This window comes from Nyctibius grandis, chromosome 7 (genome assembly GCF_013368605.1).
Source record: "Nyctibius grandis isolate bNycGra1 chromosome 7, bNycGra1.pri, whole genome shotgun sequence".
Taxonomy (NCBI): Eukaryota; Metazoa; Chordata; class Aves; order Nyctibiiformes; family Nyctibiidae; genus Nyctibius; species Nyctibius grandis.
Genome location: NC_090664.1, coordinates 10,746,323 through 10,766,810, shown reverse-complemented (window position 1 = coordinate 10,766,810; position 20,488 = coordinate 10,746,323). Strand labels below are relative to the sequence as shown.

The following is a 20,488-nucleotide window of genomic DNA, read 5'->3' as shown; positions in this document are numbered from 1 at the left end:
TAAAGGTGACTGTGAGCAAAATAGCCATGGACTTCAGTCCTGGGTCTCAGTGAAAGATCAGGAAACACGTTGAAAGAGGCTGGGAATCTGTCCTGTATGGCAGCTTTCCGAAGAAAAGTCCAAGATGCCACTGCAATCACTTCTACTGTCACAGTCTCATGTCACACCTTCCAGAGAGGGAATGGGCAGCCACCTACTAAGCAATGCTGTAGCAGAAACTCCTCCCCGCTGCCCACAGCCACCACCTCACACAGCACACCTTGCACGGGACATGGTGCCAACGCAGCAGCTAGCATGCAGGTCACTGGTCTAGTAAAAGTAACTCCAGCTATTCCCATCAAAAGTGCCATTCTTACAAGCACGGGACTTTCAAAGGCACAGCACTATGCACAGAGGGAAACTGCCTCGAAAACAAGCCAGACCAGGGCAGCAGGTGGAGCTGGAGAAGTCTGGTAGGGTTCAGGTCATCACGCTCAGGGGTATGCTATTCCCCTCATTTTTGTGAGGAAAGTTTGCCAATTTTTTCTCTCATGAGCAAGTCCTTTTAAGAGATTTTACTGTGCACCCAATAAAGCAGCTTCGTGCTCCCTGATTGCTGCTCCTACCTACTCATGCAGTATCATAAATAATAATGTTGGGGAAGAGAGAAGGAGAAGGCTTTTTAGTTTGCCTTTTCTCCATCCCTTCCTCTCACAACCATCTCAATGCATTCACCAGGCAGGACACTAACAGAAAAACATGACCCAGCTCAAGGCCCCAGTAATGTCCAGAGCAGCTTTTTTATGAACTGCGTGGGTTCAATAAGCAGATACATGGCAGGACAGTTCGGGCTGTCTCAGGAATCCCGGCATCTCTCTGCTCTTCTCTCTGGCATCCCACGTATTTCTCACGCCCCAAGCAGCACTCTGCTCACTGCATTCATGCAACTCATATTGAGAAGCGCCAGTTCTGCAAGAGGCTCCGCTCTGGTATATTTATATTTAGCCAGAGCATGAAATACCTATGAGAGAAGGGCAAGGGAGGAGAAAGGAGACTCTTCTGTGTCCTTTCACTAATGGTTTGCTCTGAGGATAGGCAATGATAACGCATACCTCTTTTCACCCACAGATCTAAGAGCAGTTTATACCCCTGTGGGCAAATAATACTAATGGCCCTTTTTACAAAAGGCGTAAGGTGGGACTTCCAAAGGAGTTACCCTGCTCCCACTAAACTTCACGGAGGCCTGGATGCATAACTGGACGCCTGCCTGGAATTCCCAGCCGCTGAGATCCACCCGATGCTCAGGGCAAGGCAGTGGCCGAGCTCTGAACCCACATTTTCTCACCGAGTCCCCAGGCTTGCAAGCACTTATGCATGTGTTCGCAAATCCTGTGTCTCAGTCTGGCAGCCTAGCCATGGGGTCATGCTACCCCTGGTTAATTACTGAATGGCAACTAACCTCAATATGTGGTGGGAGAGAAGGAAAAATAAAATACAAATAAAACATAAAAATACTTTGTAATGCAACTAAACCAGTTCTGCGTCTCTTGCATCATTGGGTAAGTATGCAACAAGTAACACAGTAATACAGAAATGTATTTGGTCAAAGTAAGCAATCAGTATTTTTTGATAAAATACATTCTATATTAATGCTCATTCACATTTAATACACATGTAAATTAGATTTTCTGTGTATAAAATTCCAGTTTATTCTCAGTGCTGCCTGGTCATGCTTCAGTTCAGCAGCAGAGCTCAATACATTTGTCTCCCAGCAAAGTGAAAGGCGACAAGAGCACTCAGTTCTCTGCAGGACCAACCCTCACACGTCCCCTGGAGCGCCCAGTCCTGCAGGTTGCCTTTGAACAAAACCTCGCTGGCTTCAGTGGGAGTTTTGCAGGGGCAGGAGCTGCAGAAGGGCCCCCCAGCTGTCCAGCACTTGCAGTCCGGTATGGAGGTCACTCAAACGGCATATGGCATTCCAAAGAAAAAGTGAGTTAGTGAATACAGAAAATACACCGACATAATTAACAGCTTTTTGTTTGCTTGTAATCACATTAATGCTCAACCGCTCATTAACAATTCAATCAATATGCAGGGAAAGGCAGCAGAGTGCAGCACATGATACAACCTCCTGTATGCAGTTACAAGCACTGGATCTTACAGTCTTTCCTTATCTCATGAGCTTCTGCCTATCCCGCTGCCATCCAGAGCCCGATTCTCCATTGAGCCTTGGGAAGTCAATCCTTGGCAGCACTCAGGCCGGTTCAGATTGTGTCCACGCCTCCGTCACGAGCCCCTAACGCCATGCAAGGGGTGCAAGGCGCCTTCGGCTGCAGGTCCTCAGCTACCACCCACATCCACCCTGAACCCTCCCCGCTGTTGTGCCGGCACTCGTCTGTGCAGCCACCTGCTGAACCAGATAGTGGGACTGATCTGGCTGGAAAACTGCCTGTCCGTACAAAGGCGGGGTTATCTCCTAGCCACGCTGGCCCTGCAGCCCAGCTCACGACGCAGCCGTGCCCGGGGCTTGTGCAGGTGTGCACATGGGTGCCAGTCACCTGCACCTAAGCAAACGGGTGCAAGTGGCCAGCAAACCTGAACAGCAGGACTTTGCCCCCTGCTTGCGCTACTGCCAATTGCGTCTTGCGCTACGTTACAGCAGAGGAAAGTCAGCCCCAAAAGATCTACTTGTGCGAGCCGCAACCAAAGGATTGGATGCTACGAAGAGAAAGGTTCTCCCGAAACAAGGCTCTGTTTAAGGTTATGGCATCTGTTTTAGCTGGAGAGGAAAGAAAAACTTAGGGACTTAAAGCCGGGGTGGAAACCACTGGTCTTACACTTTATTTTAGTAAGCAAAAAGCCTATTGCTGCTGTACAGTGTTATACAATGAACTGCCACGGTTCTCACGTCACTAGTCCATAAAAATGTGCTGCGACTATCATGTTTATGCCTGCATGCCGAAAGAATGTACAAAGTTGCATTAAGCTCTGTTTCTCTTTCACTTTTTTTTTTTTGTATTCTTAAACTCTGAGTTTTACAGTGTTGCAGACACTTCTGTGCACACTCAGGTACCACACGTCGTCCCGGTTACGGATGGTCTTTTGCCCCAGATCGGAAAAATCAAGTGCTATGCATCTCTCAAACCATCATCAGAAATGTAAACCACCAAGAAAACTTACTCTCTTAAGTAACCCTGGGAAAAAAAAAAATCTTTTAAAAAAATCTATTGAAAAGGAGAGGTCATAACAATGGGGTTTCCAATATGGCGTGAGTTATTTCTGGGAGTTGTCCAAGCGTCTTCTCTTCACTCACTTTTTGTTTTTATAAAGCTAATTCTGTATAAAAGGGCTTCTGAAGCATGTGACCTTCATTTCACGATTTTAAAAAAATTGAAAAAAAGGAGTAAATTTAGAAACATTTTGCTTGATTGTGGAAAACAGCTGTATTACAACAGAATCCCCTTTGCCGCTTATATTTTCAGTAAAAAAGGCAAGTAAATAAAGAGACCCTGCATCTTCACAGTCTGGCACTCACCCGAGTCACTTAAATCTATGCAAAATAGGTATAAAATACAAGGGGTCATCTTCTCCTTTACATCAAGACCCCACCAAACCCTTCTGGGGAGCAAGTCCCCAGCTAAGTAAAACCTCACTAGTTTTTATATCAGCCAAAGTAGTAGTATTTTAGCTCCCCTCCAACAAGGTGTAAATGCCTGGACTAGCTGAAAGGCTAGGAACAGGTCCAGCATAATTTTAAAAGCCAGGTGCTGGTTTATACCCTTATGGCTTCAAAGTTAAGTTGCACTTTAATTCACGATGCCACAAGGTTTGAGTAATAATTTAGCAATGTATTAAAAACAGCGAAGCTTAAAGTTGGTTATCATGCAGAAGTGGGACAGGCAATGGCTATTTTTTAACTGATTTGTAGGAAAGCAGCATTTGGCTTTGGATCAAATGGTGTTGGAGTACCGGGGTTGGTTATAACACGTACTGCTGATACTAATTACTCCCAGTTATTAATCCAGCACTTGTAAACTCAGGTGTCAGTAAAACACCATTAATACTTCTGGCACCAATACTCCCCTGGATTTCCTGCTTCCCGTTATTTTTGTTAAGCCTTCATGTGCACTTCTGCAGTACCAACCACTATTAAACTAGTGTTTTTCAGGAGAAATCTCTCCAAGTTTGGTACTTTGTCAAAAACCGTAGCTGTTGAACTAAAAAGAAAAGCGCAGGTCGCGTTTGCTCTCTGCGCTGGTTTCCTCGGAAAGGTCACCGGTGAGGACTCGCCACTCTCACCACACGCTTCCTACATTCTCGGTACTCTACATTCATGTCAGCGAACGCTACTCTCGGACACAAATCGAAGAGACAAGTCAGCGACAAAACTACTTCTAGACTGATAATGGCAGAATGCTACCAAGACAACTCCATAGAAAACCCACTGAAGCAGGAGCAAAATTCAGGTCACTTCTTAGCAAAGCTCATCACAGATTATTATTATTATTATTATTATTTTTTAAACCGTTTTGTAAAACTTTTATCCTGGGAGCCAGATATCCCCGTGTGATGTGCTAATTCAAACAGGCTAATGTGGGACCACCTGACCCCACCTGGTACCAAAGGCTTCAGAATTTTTTTAGCTTCTCAGAAAATCACTGCTGACTGACACCCATCTGTTGGTGATCGGCTTCTGGTTCCTCTTCTTCCACATCTGCGTTATATTCTTCAAATGCATCATCATCAACATCTGGAAGCCCAAGTAACTACAAAGAAGAGAAAATACTGTGTAATAGCAAATTACCCACTTGTGCAGCTTCATTGCAAATCTTCACACAACACCTATGAGTCACTTCTTGAAAACCTCAAACCCTGGAATAATAGTATTGCACAACGGTCTCGACTCTCTTTCTCTCCCTCCTGTGACAGAGAAAGTTTTGAAAATGCATCCTCACACCAAATTAAGTGCTCAGAGACCGGAAGATAAATAAAACCAAAGCAAAGCACTTGCAAAAAGCTTCACGTTCTTCCCTGAGGTCGTATCACGCATTGTTGAGTGTTTAGACTTGGCAGTGGTTGAGCTTCAGAAAGAACCATGATAATACTGTAGCAGTAGTTATCTTGGTTTAAGATTGTGTTTGGCAACCCTACAAAAGACAAAGAAGTCTGCATCCTCATGCAGAACTGGCTAGTATGGAGTAGGCAAGGAGTCCCTAAAAACCTAAAGATCACACCATGTTAAGTACTTCTCTTGAACCCTTCACTCCACCACACCAGACGAAGCCTTGCACGCTGGGTGAAGCCCTCACAGTGAGAAATACTGTGTATTCAACTCAAAAATATTCGAGTCCCTTTAGATTTCTGCAAAGTAGATTTGGGCTTGTGAAGAACTGCCAGCCCATGTTCCTTGGACAATGTTTGGATGCCTCCACCTGATGGCTCCAATCACTGCAACGGCACTTGTTTGCTACAGAAAAAGAAGGAAAGAGCGATGTTTGAACTTTTCCCCTCTCCTCCAAAAGGTTGCCAAGCCAACAGAAGCCAGGAAGACAAACCAAATAATAGTCAAAATAATGCATCTGTTGTGGAAATCTCATATTAGAATCCTACACTAGCAGCTATTAATAGCCACAAAGCAAAATCATATGCCAGGCATTATTGCGAATACCATGTATTTAGCTTGCCAGGGCTGGAAGAGCAGCACAGATGCATGCAACACCCTGTGTGGAGAGTGATGCAGCTGTTAGCTCTCGAAAGAGGCAAAGCCCAGAAAAATCAGGAGGAGGGCGAGACTTGCTAGGTGATAGCATGAAAATGAGAAGGCTGTGACCAGGCAGATTTTTAGGGATCTAAACTAATTCAGTCTGTGATCGACATTCAAAATTATTCAGTGGACACAAACACAATGCACAGAACTAGCCTCTGGGTCCAATGAAGCTTGTATTCCTCACTGTCACTGGGAGGAAACCAGCTTTTTAGTTGCAGGGTTTCTTCAGCAGGGAAATGGAAGGAGAATTTGCTGACTAAACCCCCTCCTTCACATTTTAAAAATACTTATGGAGAGACTCCAAGTTGAAAATGTTCTTGTTTTCTGAGCAGAACAAAAGAGTAAATATTCCTATGCATACATATTTTTCAAATAAAATGCTTAAATGAGTGTGAAGCTACTTGGTTCATTTTCAGGATGCGGGGGTTTTGTTTCATGTTGAAGCTAAAATTAAAATACTTGGTTTTTAAAGTGCAAAAGCAAGGCCTCCAGACTTTCTTATCCACTGGTATTATTTTCTCTAAACTGATTTGGTGTATTCAAATTAAATGTGAGTGGTGTACTGCTCCGTTTATATCACCCAGCAGAAAGAGCTTTGATCCCGTTTTTTTTGCCCACCTCTGGTTATAATTCCTCCTTGATTTGCAGGGAAATGAACCACATGAGTCTTCATTTTATGGGATACTGTAAGCCTTTCCTGTGCAAAATTAGCACGGAAAACACAACATACACCACAAGAACCACAAAGACATACACGATCCCAAAGGATGGGGAGCACGTCCTGCTTTTCACACATCCCCTCTCCCTTCGTCCTCGGGAAACCCAGCCCTTCTCTCCCTGGTGCAGCATAAATCAGCGTGATGCTGCAGATGTTAGAGCTTTTATGGAGCATAGGAAGGATGGGGATGGGATGGGATGCTCCTCCAAGAGAGGTGCAGTTTTATTCTCTCACAGACACTTTAGGATATTCCAAGGCACCAAGGACCTCGGCCATGCAGGTCCTGCTTTTAGGGGTCGCATCTTGCCACTTCCCACAGGGCTACGGTCCCTCACCACTGTTAACTCCTTATGGCTCTCTGAACTGCAGTGTCAAATCAGCCAATATCTTGACGCCAAGGAGGGAGGATCAGGGTCCAAAGTGCAGGGAGCTCTACAAACATTGGTCCAAAGCAGAAGGAGGGAGTATGAAAGATGAGGACAAAATAAGATGATGAAGGTGGCCTGAGTTGACCCTAGACTGACTCCCACTTTATCTTCTTTCAAAGACACTTGTTTCTGCATCTAGTCCGTATCTACTTTACATATTAAAGTACCAGCTACATGGCAGACTGGAAAGGACTTTAATGGAGAGTGAAAACAAAGAGGAAAGAGGTAAAACAGGAAAAGGTGTAGAAAGAGAGAGCTGATCCATCAGCCAAATAGGCAAGGGGAACAAATCTGCCAGGTGGGGACACATGGGGAGATGGAGGACAGGAAGGTGGGGAGGAGGGAGGGAGGACAACAAGCAGCGGCAGCACCGCCTGAACTACACCTATTTATTCCTGCTGGCCAAACTACCCATCTGGAGGTAAAGGAGAGGTCGCTGGGACGTGTATGAACTAAATACGTATGGGATAAATGGCTTTTACACTGCAGACTCCCCAGTTCGGATGTAGGCTTTTTAGGTTGAAGGTGAGCTCAATACGGGAGCCCTGGCATTCGCTGCGGGATTGTATGACTCACGTTTTGGTTGTCTGCAAACTCTGCCAGTCGGGGCAATGTCCCTCAGGCATTTTTTATTTTTAATTTGTCTTTCTTTTCTTAACTCTTTCAAAATTCCCTGATTTTATACAAATAACCTAGCAGTTTTTAAGTTGCAAACTCACGAAAGCAGAGTGACATTGCCTCCTACCAAAAGCTGACGCAGAAACACGCTAAAAAATAAGCCAAGTACAAGATAGCCTCAAGTTGCGCCAGGGGAGGTTTAGATTGGATATCAGGAAAAATTTCTTCACAGAAAGGGTTGTCAAACATTGGAACAGGCTGCCCAGGGAAGTGGTGGAGTCACCATCCCTGGAGGTATTTAAAAGACAAGTAGATGTCTTAGGGACATGGTGTAGTGGTGGACTTGGCAGTGTTAGGTTAATGGTTGAACTCAATGATCTTAAAGGTCCTTTCCAACCAAAACGATTCTGTGATTCTATGATTCCAAGACCAAGCTTTAGAGGTCTGCATGATGCTACACTAGAGATAACGTAGTTCTGTCGAATGCCAGTGTGAAGGGCTTAGTCTCCAGGCAGATGTGCTTACAAGCACCAGCATGGACACCTCTGGCACCAGAGAGACAAGGGCATTGGAGGAGCTGGGATGCTCTTAGGCAAATAGTGGTATTTGAGCCCAGTGCTGTTGATACCACTTCATGTACCTGCATGGTGTCCGGCACTTTTGGGTGCTCTCTGAATAAGTGGATAATAAGGCAAACCACAGACTTTTGTGGAAACTGGCCCAGGAAGGCGGTAATGGGTAGAGACAACACGCCCCCCACCACCCTCAGCAAAGAAACAGCTTGACCTTGTCTAGAGCAGGATTTAGAGATGCAGTTTAACTGTCGAGGGTTAACCAACACTTTTTAAAAGCCTCGTCTAAATAAATGTCCTGCCCTGGCACTGTGTTTATGCCCACAAAACATAATGGAGAGATGCCTGAGAGCAGCGAGGGCTGGTGAGCAGTCCCCAGACCACCCTCATTGCCTCCTGTGCCCAGGGAAGAGCAGCGGGCAGAGGGAAATCTCTGTTTTTCACTGAGAGGGATGCCAGCCACTGGGGATCCCCACTCTCACCACCCCTGAAACACTGGGCCCAGTGGCATGAGCATCCAGTCCCTTCCCACACCGCAGCCCCAGGGTAAGCCTGTGGAGACACAGCTGGGCTGTTATCACGAACGTGGGGAGCAGGGCTGAGCTGAGTTACTGGGCAAAAATTGGTCTGGGGGCCCTCGGTTAAGGGAGGGCAGGTGCTCGTGCCATGCACGAGGGCATGGAGAGCTGCAGAAGCACCGCCGGTGTCTCCTACTAAACATTTCCCTTCAAAGGACCCAGACAGAGACTTTCAGAACTGTCTTATAATATTGGCTGTCTGGCTGGAAATACTGAAATGGAAAAGACTTTCAGAAGGTGCTTGATCAAGCAATGCTAAAAACCTGGCCCCTCCTCAGTGTCTCCGACTGAGTAGCCAGGACCATCAGACACTTCAGAAGAGCCTGGTCTGACCTTCAGCAGCAGTTTTTCCTAAACTGCCATTTTTGAAACTGAAATTTGCCAGACTGGTCTCTGACAGCAGACGTGGTTGGGATAGAGGAGAAGAAATGCCCTGCAAATGCACTGTTACCTCCAAGCTGACAGCAAGGTGGTTTCATTAGCAAGACAGGTCCAGCAGAGAAAGGATGGGGGACAGTGTGAAATAATGACAAGGAAATAATTTCCCAATACTGAGGAAAAGTGCTTTTGTTCTGGCAAAGGCCTGAGAGTGCAAAATAACTGTTTCTATACATCTATTGTAACAGCCTTCACTTCCATGCATGTGCTATTTTTATTTTTTTTACAATTTAATTACAATAAGGGAAAGATGTCAATACATTCCTTATTAGACTTGTCTACACTCAACCATATCTCAAATGATAAACCCAGCTTTGTTATGCTGGCGCAAATCTCTCAATACTAGGTCAAAGGAGAATCTGAGAAACTTAATCTTTATGGTACATCCAGGAGAAAACGAAGAGGTACTTGATTACAGTCTGCAAGACGTCTCTGGCAATTGACGATACTGTTTTTGAGCAGACAAAAGCGTAATGAAATTCAACAGCTAGGAAGCAAAACTAGAAAAATGCAGATTGTATAGAAGAGTTTTTTCACAGGAGCATAACTAATGATGAGAAAAGTGCCCAGCAGTGTTGTATCCTTTAAGTCACCTGAAGACTCTACATCAAGACCGGATGTCTTTAGAAAAGACAGGCTCCAGCTCAACCACAATTTATGTGATCGGTTGGGGGAATCATGGGGTGAAATGTGAGGTATTAACAAAGGGCCCAGACTAAGTGAGCATAATGGTTCCCCTTGCTTTGAACCTTTTTATTCTGAAGAGTAGCTTAACTTGGTTTGACTGAAGCCAATTTCTCAGTAACTTAAGCTATGCTGAAATAAATGTGGTTTAAATGAAATAAGTGATCTGTACCAATTTAATTAAGTCTTTTTGAAGTCCTCTTTAGTTAAACCAATGGAAGTGTCTCCTCAAAGACACAGCTCTTCTGAGCAGGAGAAAACAGCTACGAAGATCCAAGAGCTGAATATTGTTCTGGGAAACATATTTATATTTTTGTATGTTTTCACAATTACAAGCAGCTGTACTGACAGATCAGATTTCCAGTCCTTTCTAAGAAAAGTGTGCATCTGTTCTACTTATTTCCAGTCTCTCAAGGATTCTTTAAAACGATGCTCTTTTATGTTGACCAGCTGTGGCAGTCCACAGCAAGGCAATGCAAGGGTGTAACACCGGGAGGGCCAGTGTTTTCGTATCAGCGCTCCAGGCCCTCCCTTTCGCTCTAAATACTTGGGAAACGTTTTCAGTCTTCTCGATTAGTCAGCCAGAAAAAGAGAGGAGGGAAAAAGGGCTACATTTTCAGTTGAGTATAAAAACGTCTATCGGTCAGCTTTTCCACGGACATCACGGGAGCATGGCTCCAGCAACGAACCCCTCTGCTCTGCTTTGCACCAGCCCCTTACCCAGCCCAAGGCACTCAAAAGGAGAGGCTGTGCAAAGGGAGGATTTGGCAAAAATGAAGAACAACAGCCAAACTAAGTCACCTCACCCTGACGAAACCCAGGCTTTGACCCAAATCTTAGTGTTAAACAAGGACAGAGAAAGCTGAGTAGCAGCAAAACAGAAAAATACAAGCCCCCTCCCCACAAAACTCAGCTTCTGCTCCAACTTCTTCTCAAGCAGTGACAAAACTGGCGTTTGCAAATACCAAGTGGCAGCTACCCTAACAGCAAAATCTGGACCACTTGGGGGGAAAAAAAAGCCAACCCTAAAATAAAACAAACCACTCAGAGGAGAGACTGCACTTCCAGCTTCCCAGAGGTTTACTCTTGCTACTCAGATCCTTGCAAAACTCCCCAGTTCCAGTGCCAGGAAACAACTCTGCCACAAAGTCCTGCTGCGCTGACTCGCATCCCGTTCCTCGGAGTCAGCGCTGCATCAGCAGGATGCGAGCCCCTGCACAGCTGGGGAGCCGCCACCGCCGGCTGCCACACCAGTTGGCCTCCCACCCTGCACGGGAATCTCATCCTCTCAAACGCAGAGATGGAAATAAAAAGGCAGCTGGCTTCCAAGAAACAATTTCCAGTTGTCTGATAGCAGCTTACGTGCTAACACCCCTGCGCCCAGGCAGGTGGCTGGAGATATAAGTCCCTGCAGAAGAAAAACCACCTTGCTCCATTCAGCGCTATTCTATTAAAACTCACAGGTAACTGTCAATGTTTAGAAGTAAAAAAGAAGCACTTACGGGTCTGAAGGATTTGAAGACTTTTTCCAATATTTCATGGAGTGTCTTTTTCCCACAGGAGGAGATATAATCCTGTGCGAGCTGCAGAAAAGGTAAGCAGTCCTCACTTTCGCTCCACACATGCTGAAAGCCAACAGCAACACAAGAAAGAAAAGGCATTAACAGGAATTCACTCCAGCCTTTCCACATGATTTTATAAGGTGACATGTTGTTAACATCTGCCAAAGTACACTGGGCCTCCTGCAGTTCAGACCCGCACTGGGGATGGGCATTGCAGGCTGTTTCAGAAGCCACGCTTCTGAGGAGGAACCTTGATTTTCTTAACATGATGCATCAGAAAGCAGGGAAATCAATCCAGAAGAGAAAACGCCTTATGACTGCACCAGCAGTGAAGGGTACGCACGCCTTGCGCACGTGCATTTTAAGAGTAAACGTGTTTTCCTTTGACATCAGCCCTGCTCAGACCTGGAAGTCATGTTGGGTTTCCTCTTCTTCTGCATCATGCACTGCAATGAAGACCTAAAACATCTCTTTGTCTTCCTGGTGTTAGTGCAAGTGTGATGCGACCCTGGAGGTGGAACTTGATGTGCAATTCCCTTGACAATGCAGAAGATGCAATATATACCTGCCAGTTAGACACAGAGCCAGGGAGAGACATTTGGGCACTCACAACATCCTGACACTTCACACCTCCCTCCCTGTTTTGAGGTTTACTCCTCCTAGACCCAAATCTTCTCTTCCTGGGCAGGTACATTTAAACCCATTTGGGATATTCCTCTCGTCTTGCTCTTGCTTTGGAGATGCTGGTTCCCCAGCCTGGCTCTGAAGCCTCTCCCAAAACTGATGCTTATTCTGCTGCTACAAGGTTGTCTGAAACGGAGCTGGTGAGCAACGGTGGAAGCACTCAGGCAACAATGCTTCTTGCGCACAAAGGCAGCACAAGCTAATGCATACTTTTAAAGACCTTCTTTTTGAAGACTTTGTGCATGGGACTGTCCTAGGCAGTCTGCTACACAGAGAAGCATAATACTGCAAAATTCATTTGAAGCTCTTACACCTCTGTTTTCGCACAGCAGCTCTTTTCCCCAAAGTGCCGTGCAGCTTTTTACTGTGCTATAAACACTAGGTTATGCTTAAACAAGGGAAGAGCAGGGTCTCTCTGAAGCTTAACTAACATTCAGGGAAAGAGTCAGGACGACAGATGTTTCAATCCTTAACATAAGGCTTGCACGTCACCTTCCTGTTCAGCGGTGAATACCTGCCAAAGATGCAGTTTTACACTTAATGAAAGAAAACACTATTTAACATCACCTAAGCTGTGTCTTTAAGACGAAAACTGTAACTGCCTTGCTATGAACCTCACTTGACCTACATTTTCTTTGCTGCTTGTTGCACTTTACAAGCATAAACATAGTGAAATGTTTTGTTATGAAAAGAGCCCTGCCTTACTGAGTAGGTTCTGCTCTTTCCATATAACCAGAATCATCTCTTAACCAGTCTGGCAATAAAAATAAGTTCTTTACAGTCTTGCCAACTCTCAAAGGCACATACCACAAGTCTCATGGTACTTCATGCCATCTTAAGAGTCATGGGCCTCGTAGTCCTATAAATATATAACCAAATCTCAGCTTCTGTTTACAAAAAAAAAAATAAATAAATGTCTTCACTTTGTGATTTCTATGGCCTAAAAAGGCAGAAGGTACATGAAGTGAACTCAAATGAACCCTCTTTAAAATATCAAATGAACACTTTTAAACCACAACATTTTAAGAACAGTCTGGAGATTCTGGAGGTCTGGCCCACGATTTCTTAATACTTGGGGTTAGCAATAACTGTTTGGTTACTCCTAATCTTTGAGTCAAACTTAAGAGCTGGATGTTGCAGCTTGGCAATTCATGGCTGGTGCTAAACCTGTTGTAATTGTTCATATGCATAAAATGATTATGACCACTAACATCCTGATTTTTGTTTAAATCGTGGCTTCTCTTGACTACCAGAGCTATACACAGGAGCTTCCACATAAATGAAAATCAGGCCCTGCCCTTTTATAAATAGTAGCTAGTTCGCCCCCCAGGGAAAGTTAACCCCATGTTGTCCTATCATGTTTTTACAGTCTCTTTTTAAGCGGCACCCCACGCTTCAGACTCCAGTGCGAATTTGTCAGCAGTAGCACAGAATAAGATGATCTAGTACAAGGGGAAAACCTAAACGAGTAACTTGATCACTGAACCTTTGAAGAGACTTTTTTGCATAGCATCATAAGGCAATAAGCAAGTAAGGCTTCCAACAACTTCCACAACTGCAGAAGACTTAAAACTTTGGCTGTAGCAACAAACACACTATGAAAGGCCCCACGTGCCATTAGTGCATGCATCTCATTCGGAGATGGCTTGATTTCATCTTCCCCCCAACCCCAAGAAAAATCCTTAACTGTAATAAAGATCAGGGTTATAATATATATTCAGCTGCATCTACAGTTCTCTGTGGACGTTCAGCTCTGCACCGAGGCAGTGCAGGAACTGAGCCTCACCACTGACTCATGCATCTCCAGAGGAACCTACAAAAAGGAATTTTGGCCTCTCAAAATAAAAACAAATCTAATTTGAGGATTCAGCTCTCACTTACAAAGTTAGAGCAGTCAGTGAGGCTGCATATATGGAGATGCTTTTCCTGGAAGAACCCTGACGCCTGAGAACCTCTTTGCAATGGGCGAAGCGGGCTGCTGGCAAACGGTGGGCCACAGTGCTCGACCGTGGCTGCGCAATTAAAAAAATATCAACCTCATCATCTGAGTATGTGTTTTCCAAGCTTGCCCAGTTCTGCTCACTGTTGCTTTGTGTCACTACAAAAGCACACAGCCACTAATTTCCACCTCAGCAGACCTAGGATCATGGTTGAATTATTTAGTTCAACATCTACACACAGGACATAGCTGAAGCAATTCATAGGGTTGCATCTGGAGGGGTTTGCTTTCCCTCACACCTTTAGAATGTTCAGTGTTGCTGGGTGATAGAGTAACTTGCTGGACCACCTTTCTAACCAGACCGCTTGTTGAGCATGGCAGCAAAACTTTTTCTTTGTGGGGATAAGTTGACTTGCAGAAAATATTCAGACTCACTGACTCTGTTCTAAAATATTTTACACAAAATCTTCCATTAAGGTGGCATCATATTTTTATTTGCTTTATTGGTTACTTTGAATACCAGCAATAACACAGTGACAAAACAAATGACAGACTATAAGGAACAGCATCGCAACCCCCATCCTCATTAGTTATGGCTATACAAGCCCAAATAATTTTTTGAGAACGTCATGAGCCTCAGGAGCTAAATTATATGTAGTTCAGCTATTTAAAATGCTGATTCAGAGAGGTTTAGTGTCCAGGTGGTACTAAAAATGCCAACAGGCATCTAGATGGGTCTTCTGCACCCCTCGCATGTTAAAAACCTAGCCCAAAGGTATCTTTTCAGGAAATGAAAATTATATGACGGTTGTGATTGGGAATCTCTGGTTTTACACAAAATTCAGAGTTTTTCTCCCCCAGATTGCATCTTGGCAACCTTCCATGTTTTTCTCTTCCTCTCTTTTAAGTTAATCATGCTCATCATTTGTTAATCATTAAGTTAATCATGCTCATAACCCACTTACCAGTGGGTTATCATGGACTTCTCTAGCACCTCCTACATAGCTTTTAAAGTCGCATTATTATGAAATGAAGACGTAAAGAAAGAGAACAAGAATACCAGGCACCAGATGCTTATTAAATGTGAGGCTCCTTTATAGGAGTCACAGGGTGCAAAAAGGCCATCAAGTGTGTCACCGTGAATTCTGTTTATATTTACTCACTTTCACACTCCATTGTGTCACTGGAGCCATGCAACAAGGCTCAAGTGCAAATGAGAATCGGTCCCCCCGGCTTATGTTAAGTCTCCTTAAAATAAACTTTAGCCTGGAATTGCACATAGAAAGGAAACTTATCTTTTGGAACATAAAAAAAAAAAAAAAAAAAAAAAGACTGCAAAAAACAAGATAGCCAAGCTGGGAGCGGAAATGAAGCCCCACAGTGCACTAGGAGCACAAAACACGATGCTGGCGAATCAGCTCATTAGTGGTTCTTAATCGCGCTAAAGAGACACCACCGACAGGAAAAGAATTAAGAATGGCACCTATCTGCCTGTTTTAAAAGTATTATTACTACAAAAAGTGCCTCAAGTAATCATGCAAAAAAAAGACAGGAGAAAACACGGCCTCTAGTTTTCCACTGTTTACATTCTGCATTTGACAGCAATTGGCCCTTTTGCTCAGTTTTACTACTGACAGCTTTGGGCAGGGAGTCCTTCCCACAGCAACCCTGGAATGAGAATACTTGCCAAAAAAAAAAGGGAAAGTGCGGTTGCAAACCCATAAAAATTGGCCAGTGTTGGAAGCACGGGAATAGGGTCTGAAACTGCTTAAGATTTTTTTTAAAGTTGACTAGATTTTGTTTTGAAAGAGTTCGCTCAATTATTAAGCAGCACATAAAGAAACAATACACGTCTAAGAAAATAATGAGCTTTCTTTGCGACTTCCGGTATCATTAGCATCTAATCACAGCTTTAGCCTAGTCCAGCACTGGATTCATACGCATCCCTGCTTCAGGGTCCAGCAGGCATGGCCCTTTCTGGGCACAGACATCTCTAGAAGGGAACGAGCGCTGGGGTTTGTCAGGCTCATAGGTGCTGGGAGATGGGTGTGCAGGGCTAGTCCCACCGTGGACCAGGAGAATCCACACCCAGAGATGCTCCACTTCCATGGCTGGGACTGCGGCTGAAGGTCTCGCGTATCCCTGGACAGATGCATAACTAAACTCCAGATAACTTCTTTCATAATTCAGCATGACCATCTGCCCAACACAATAAATAAATGTCCTGCTTGCTGAGATTTGTGGTCTTGGAGAAGTCACTTCACTGCTCTTTGTTTCCATGAACCCATCTGTAAAATCGGTTCAACCCGCACTTACCTGTTGGAAAGGGAATTAATGCACATTTGTCAAGCAGGTCGAGGGATGAAAGCTGCTCCGGGAAGGGAAGGACCTACAACATTCCTGCAATAACGGTCTGTGCTAGGAGCTATTTTTTTTTTAAAGTAAAATAAAATCCTTTCATTGCAGTGAGCTGGAGCTTTGCAGGTTACAAACCCCGTGGCGAGGTGCCGCTTTTCGGTAACTCTTCTCGCACTTCTGCTCACCGCCGGGAGGGCTGGGGGCGAGGGGAACACCCCACCTCCCCATCCCAAAGCCACGGGGTGTTCTGCCGGTGCCTTTTCTGCACAAACTTGCCTCCGAACCCCGCGAGGGGCGCGGAGGGGACGCGGCGGCGCCAGGCCGGCACCTGCCCGGGTCCCCCCGCCCCGGCGGGCCCGGGGCAGCGGCAGGGAGGATGGCGGGGGGGGGGGGGGGAGGGGGGGCGGCCCTCCTGTCATCCAGACTCCATTTTATTCCTGCCCATTCTCCATTTGCCGTGACAGCCCTGCCAGTCCGCCCGTCCCTGCGCCGTGCCCCGGCCCCGGGGGAATGGAGGGGGCCGCGGGGGGAGCGGCAGCTGCAGCCCCCGCCGGGAGCAGGAGGAGCTGGGGGGGACCCGCATCCCTCCCCACCCACCCCAACCCCCCGGAGCCCGCAGCCTCCCCGGGCCGGGGTGATGGGGGAGGCAGGGGGGACCCTGCCCGCAGCCCTGCCCGCGGGGCCGCCCCGCACCGGCAGCGGACTCCATTTTGCAGATTGTGGTGCGCGCTGTGGAGGATCCTCCCGCCCCGCCGCCCTGTCCCCGCCACCCCCGGCCCACACGCCGGGCGCCCTCGCAGCCCCCGGCACCGCCGCCCTCCATCCCCGCATCCCTCCGCCCCACCGGGGCACGGCCCCGTCCTCTGCCCCCCGCCCCCCGCCCGGCGCTCCCCCTTCGGGTGCTCCCCCAAGCACCGGGGACCCGCACGGAGGGAGGAGGGGGCTGTCCCAAAGCGGTGCGGGAGGTGCGCGTCCGTGCATGAACACGCACCGATACCCACGCACGCCCGTTGACCGCCCCACACCCCCGGTCCCCTCCCGGGTCACTCACGAAATTGTCGCCGCAGGCGGCCTCCGGGCAGAGCACGTAGAAGGAGACGCCGGGCTCGGCGTAGAAGTCCATGCGCCGCTCCGTCTCCTCGGCGGCGATGAGCTGGAAGGGCGTGCGGGCGCACCACCGCTCCGCCGCCTCCGCCAGCGCCTCGAAAGCCATCGCCGCCGCCGCCGCCGCCGCGATCCGCGCCCGCCCGCGCACCCCGCGCGCGCCGCCCCGCGCCCGCCCCGCGCGCCGCCCCACACGCCCCGCCGCGCGCACCGCCCCCCCGCTCCCGCGACGCGCTCCCCGCTCCGGGCTCCCGCCGCCGGCCCGGGAGGGGGGGTTCGGTGCAGGGGTTGACCTGGCGCCTTCCGGCAACTCGGGAGCAGCAACCCCGGCAGAGCCGTGAAACAGTTTCAAAGAGCGTTACTGCTAAGTTCGTGATTTTGGGGGGAAAAAAGCAAATCTATTAAAAACACGAAATGAAGCCCAACAGCTGCCTTCGTACAGGGCTGAACAGAAGGAAGTTCCAAAAAGCCACCGACACCAGCAGAAACTCAAATTCTTCACTTTATTTCACAGAAGCACAGAATGGCTGGGGTTGGAAGGGACCTCTGGAGATCAACTAGTCCAAGCCCCTGCCAAAGCAGGTTCACCCAGAGCATGTTGCACAGGGTTGCATCCAGGTGGGTTTTGAATATCTCCAGAGAAGGAGACTCCACAACCTCCCTGGGCAGCCTGTTCCAGTGCTCTGCCACCCTCAAAGTAAAGAAGTTTTTTCTCCTATTGAGATGGAACTTCCCATGTTTCAGTTTGTGCCCGTTGCCCCTTGTCCTGTCACTGGGCACCACTGAGAAGAGTCTGGCCCCATCCTCTCAACACCTGCCCCTAAGGTATTTGTAAGCATTGATAAGATTCCCCCCTCAGTCTTCTCTTCTCCAGGCTAAACAGACCCAGCTCTCAGCCTTTCCTCGTAAGAGAGACGCTCCAGTAAAGAGAAAAGAAAGAGGGTAGATTTAGATTAGATATTAGGAGGAAATTCTTTACTGTGAGGGTGGTGAGACACTGGAACAGGTTGCCCAGAGAAGCTGTGGATGCCCCCTCCCTGGTAGTGTTCAAGGCCAGGTTGGATGGGGCTTTGGTCTAGTGGAAAGGTGTCCCTGCCTGTGGCAGGGGAGGTGAAACTAGACGATCTTTAAGGTCCCTTCCAACCCAAACCATTCCATGATTCTATGATTCTGTGATTCTACAATTCTATGTTGGGCTGTCTAAACACAGACAGATTGACCCCGTGAAGCTGGAAAGCTTTATGGTTTGTGTTCAACGATGCTGAGGACCAATGGATTTGCAGTAAGGATCATATTACCCTTCCTAGCATATCCCAAGTCATTATCTGTATGTCTAGCAAAGCATATGAGATACGAGAGCTGATCTGCATTTGTAAAGGGCCTTAGATTTGCATCGATGTCTACTGTGCCACAAAGGAAAACAAATCCCCACAGACCTGGGTGGATTGTTGGCTGGAAGCCCAGGATCTCATGGAGGTGACCAGATAGCACAGAGGCCATACGTGGCAGCAGATAGGAGAGTTTTCAAGGACAAAGGCCACACAATGTCCAGCGGCTGTTACTTGTCTCCAGAGCAATGTTTAACTGCATTTCCACCACAGGTACCAAATGCCCAGCTGAAGGGGTCTGTGTTACACATCGTACACTCCTGTTGTACATATTATAGTTGGTGCACAAATAATTCAACTGGGGCCAAAGTAACTGGTGAGGTTGCAAGCTGCGGAGGGGATGAGGCCAAGCAGGGCAGCGCCAGCAAGGCTGCGGCAAGGAGGCATCCACCCTGCCTCTGGCTAGCCTGGGGCACGCTGTGAGCACCCACGCTGCTCTGCTCGGCCCCACGGTCATCATCCTGCCCCCCACTTAGCCTAGCTGTGGGCACAGGTCCAGCGGAGCTCGGTACTAATGATACCACAGAGAAAAACCTCCACTGGCGTTGGAGCTGAGCACTGAAGTATCAGGAAATACCAGCGACGTGAGTGCTCGTGCAACTCGGCCCCTTTGTGCATGTGGGATGCGATTGCCTGTTGGTTTTTCCACCAAAGGGTGTTTCATTTGTTCCATGTGGATATTCTGGGTATTGCCCTCATTCCTGGGGTGCTATTAGAGTGGCAAATGCTGAGCACTCCTCACTGCACTTGGAGCTGTGCTCTGACTGTGCAAAGTGTGGTAAAAATGACAAATGTTCCACAACTCCTGGCCCAGGTGCCTCAGATCCCAGAACCTGGGGGTGCTCTTGTAGGTACTTACCCTGTTCCCACCACACCTCCCTTTGCCAGGAGAAAATGAGGTAATGTCGATCTCCTACCTACTGCCCAGGCCTGGGGAGATGGGTGCAGCAATACCCACAAAGCGATCAGTGGTGGTAGGGGAGCCTCATGGGGGCACCCATGGAGGATCTGTGGTTTTGCAGGCAGCCTGGGGCCAGAGTGGTGAGTCCTGACCAGCTAGAAAGGCAGTCCTAAACACTTGCCATTTTCCGAAGGAGGCAGGGGTCCTGCAGAAACCCAAACACAACCAGAGGCTGTCGGGGCTCCAGGGGCTGGCAAGGCTGTGAGTCCCGTGCAGGGCTTTGCAACTTCAACACTCTTTCAGTGACCGGTGCTTGGTGGAGTTTTTTTCCAAATGTGTTTACATAATTAGCATGAAAATAGGACATGGAAAAATACAGCCCTTGCTCCTAAAACGTGACATTGTTGGCTTGCCTGCAACCAGTGGGCAGGGTGCCACCACCCAGGCAGACATCTCCCCCGCCACAGTGCTCAGCTGTCAAGGTCGACCCCAATCCTGCTGTCTCTTTGCGCTTCCCCAAGATCCGGTCTTGTTTTCTGTCCTCCCCAAAGATGGTGTCGGTGCTGGTTAAGGATACGGCAGTGGGAGTGAAGCCTTGGCCTTCCCTCTCGCTGGCGGGGCCATGCACAGTTTGGCAGCCGGGTTTGGGGCCGCCCGAGGTGGGCAGCTGCATCCTCCCGGCCAGCAGCGCCCTGGTCCGTGGCAGCAAGGGGGGGTCAAGGCTGCATTGCAAGCAGCCACAATTTCGAATAAACAAGGTCTCGGTGTTA

The 20,488-nt window shown here is 47.6% G+C and overlaps 1 protein-coding gene across 1 annotated transcript; it reads right to left on the bottom strand.

Annotated features, from left to right (window-relative positions):
• Positions 1–1,674: 1,674 nt before the first annotated feature.
• On the bottom strand, positions 1,675–17,538 carry MTURN (maturin, neural progenitor differentiation regulator homolog). The gene is made up of 3 exons (XM_068405157.1): positions 17,377–17,538; positions 11,285–11,407; positions 1,675–4,745 (listed from the first exon to the last, which is right to left on the bottom strand). The coding sequence occupies exons 1-3, from the start codon at positions 17,536–17,538 to the stop codon at positions 4,635–4,637; spliced, it is 396 nt and encodes a 131-aa protein (XP_068261258.1). The 3' UTR covers positions 1,675–4,634.
• Between the last annotated feature and the right edge of the window lie 2,950 nt (positions 17,539–20,488).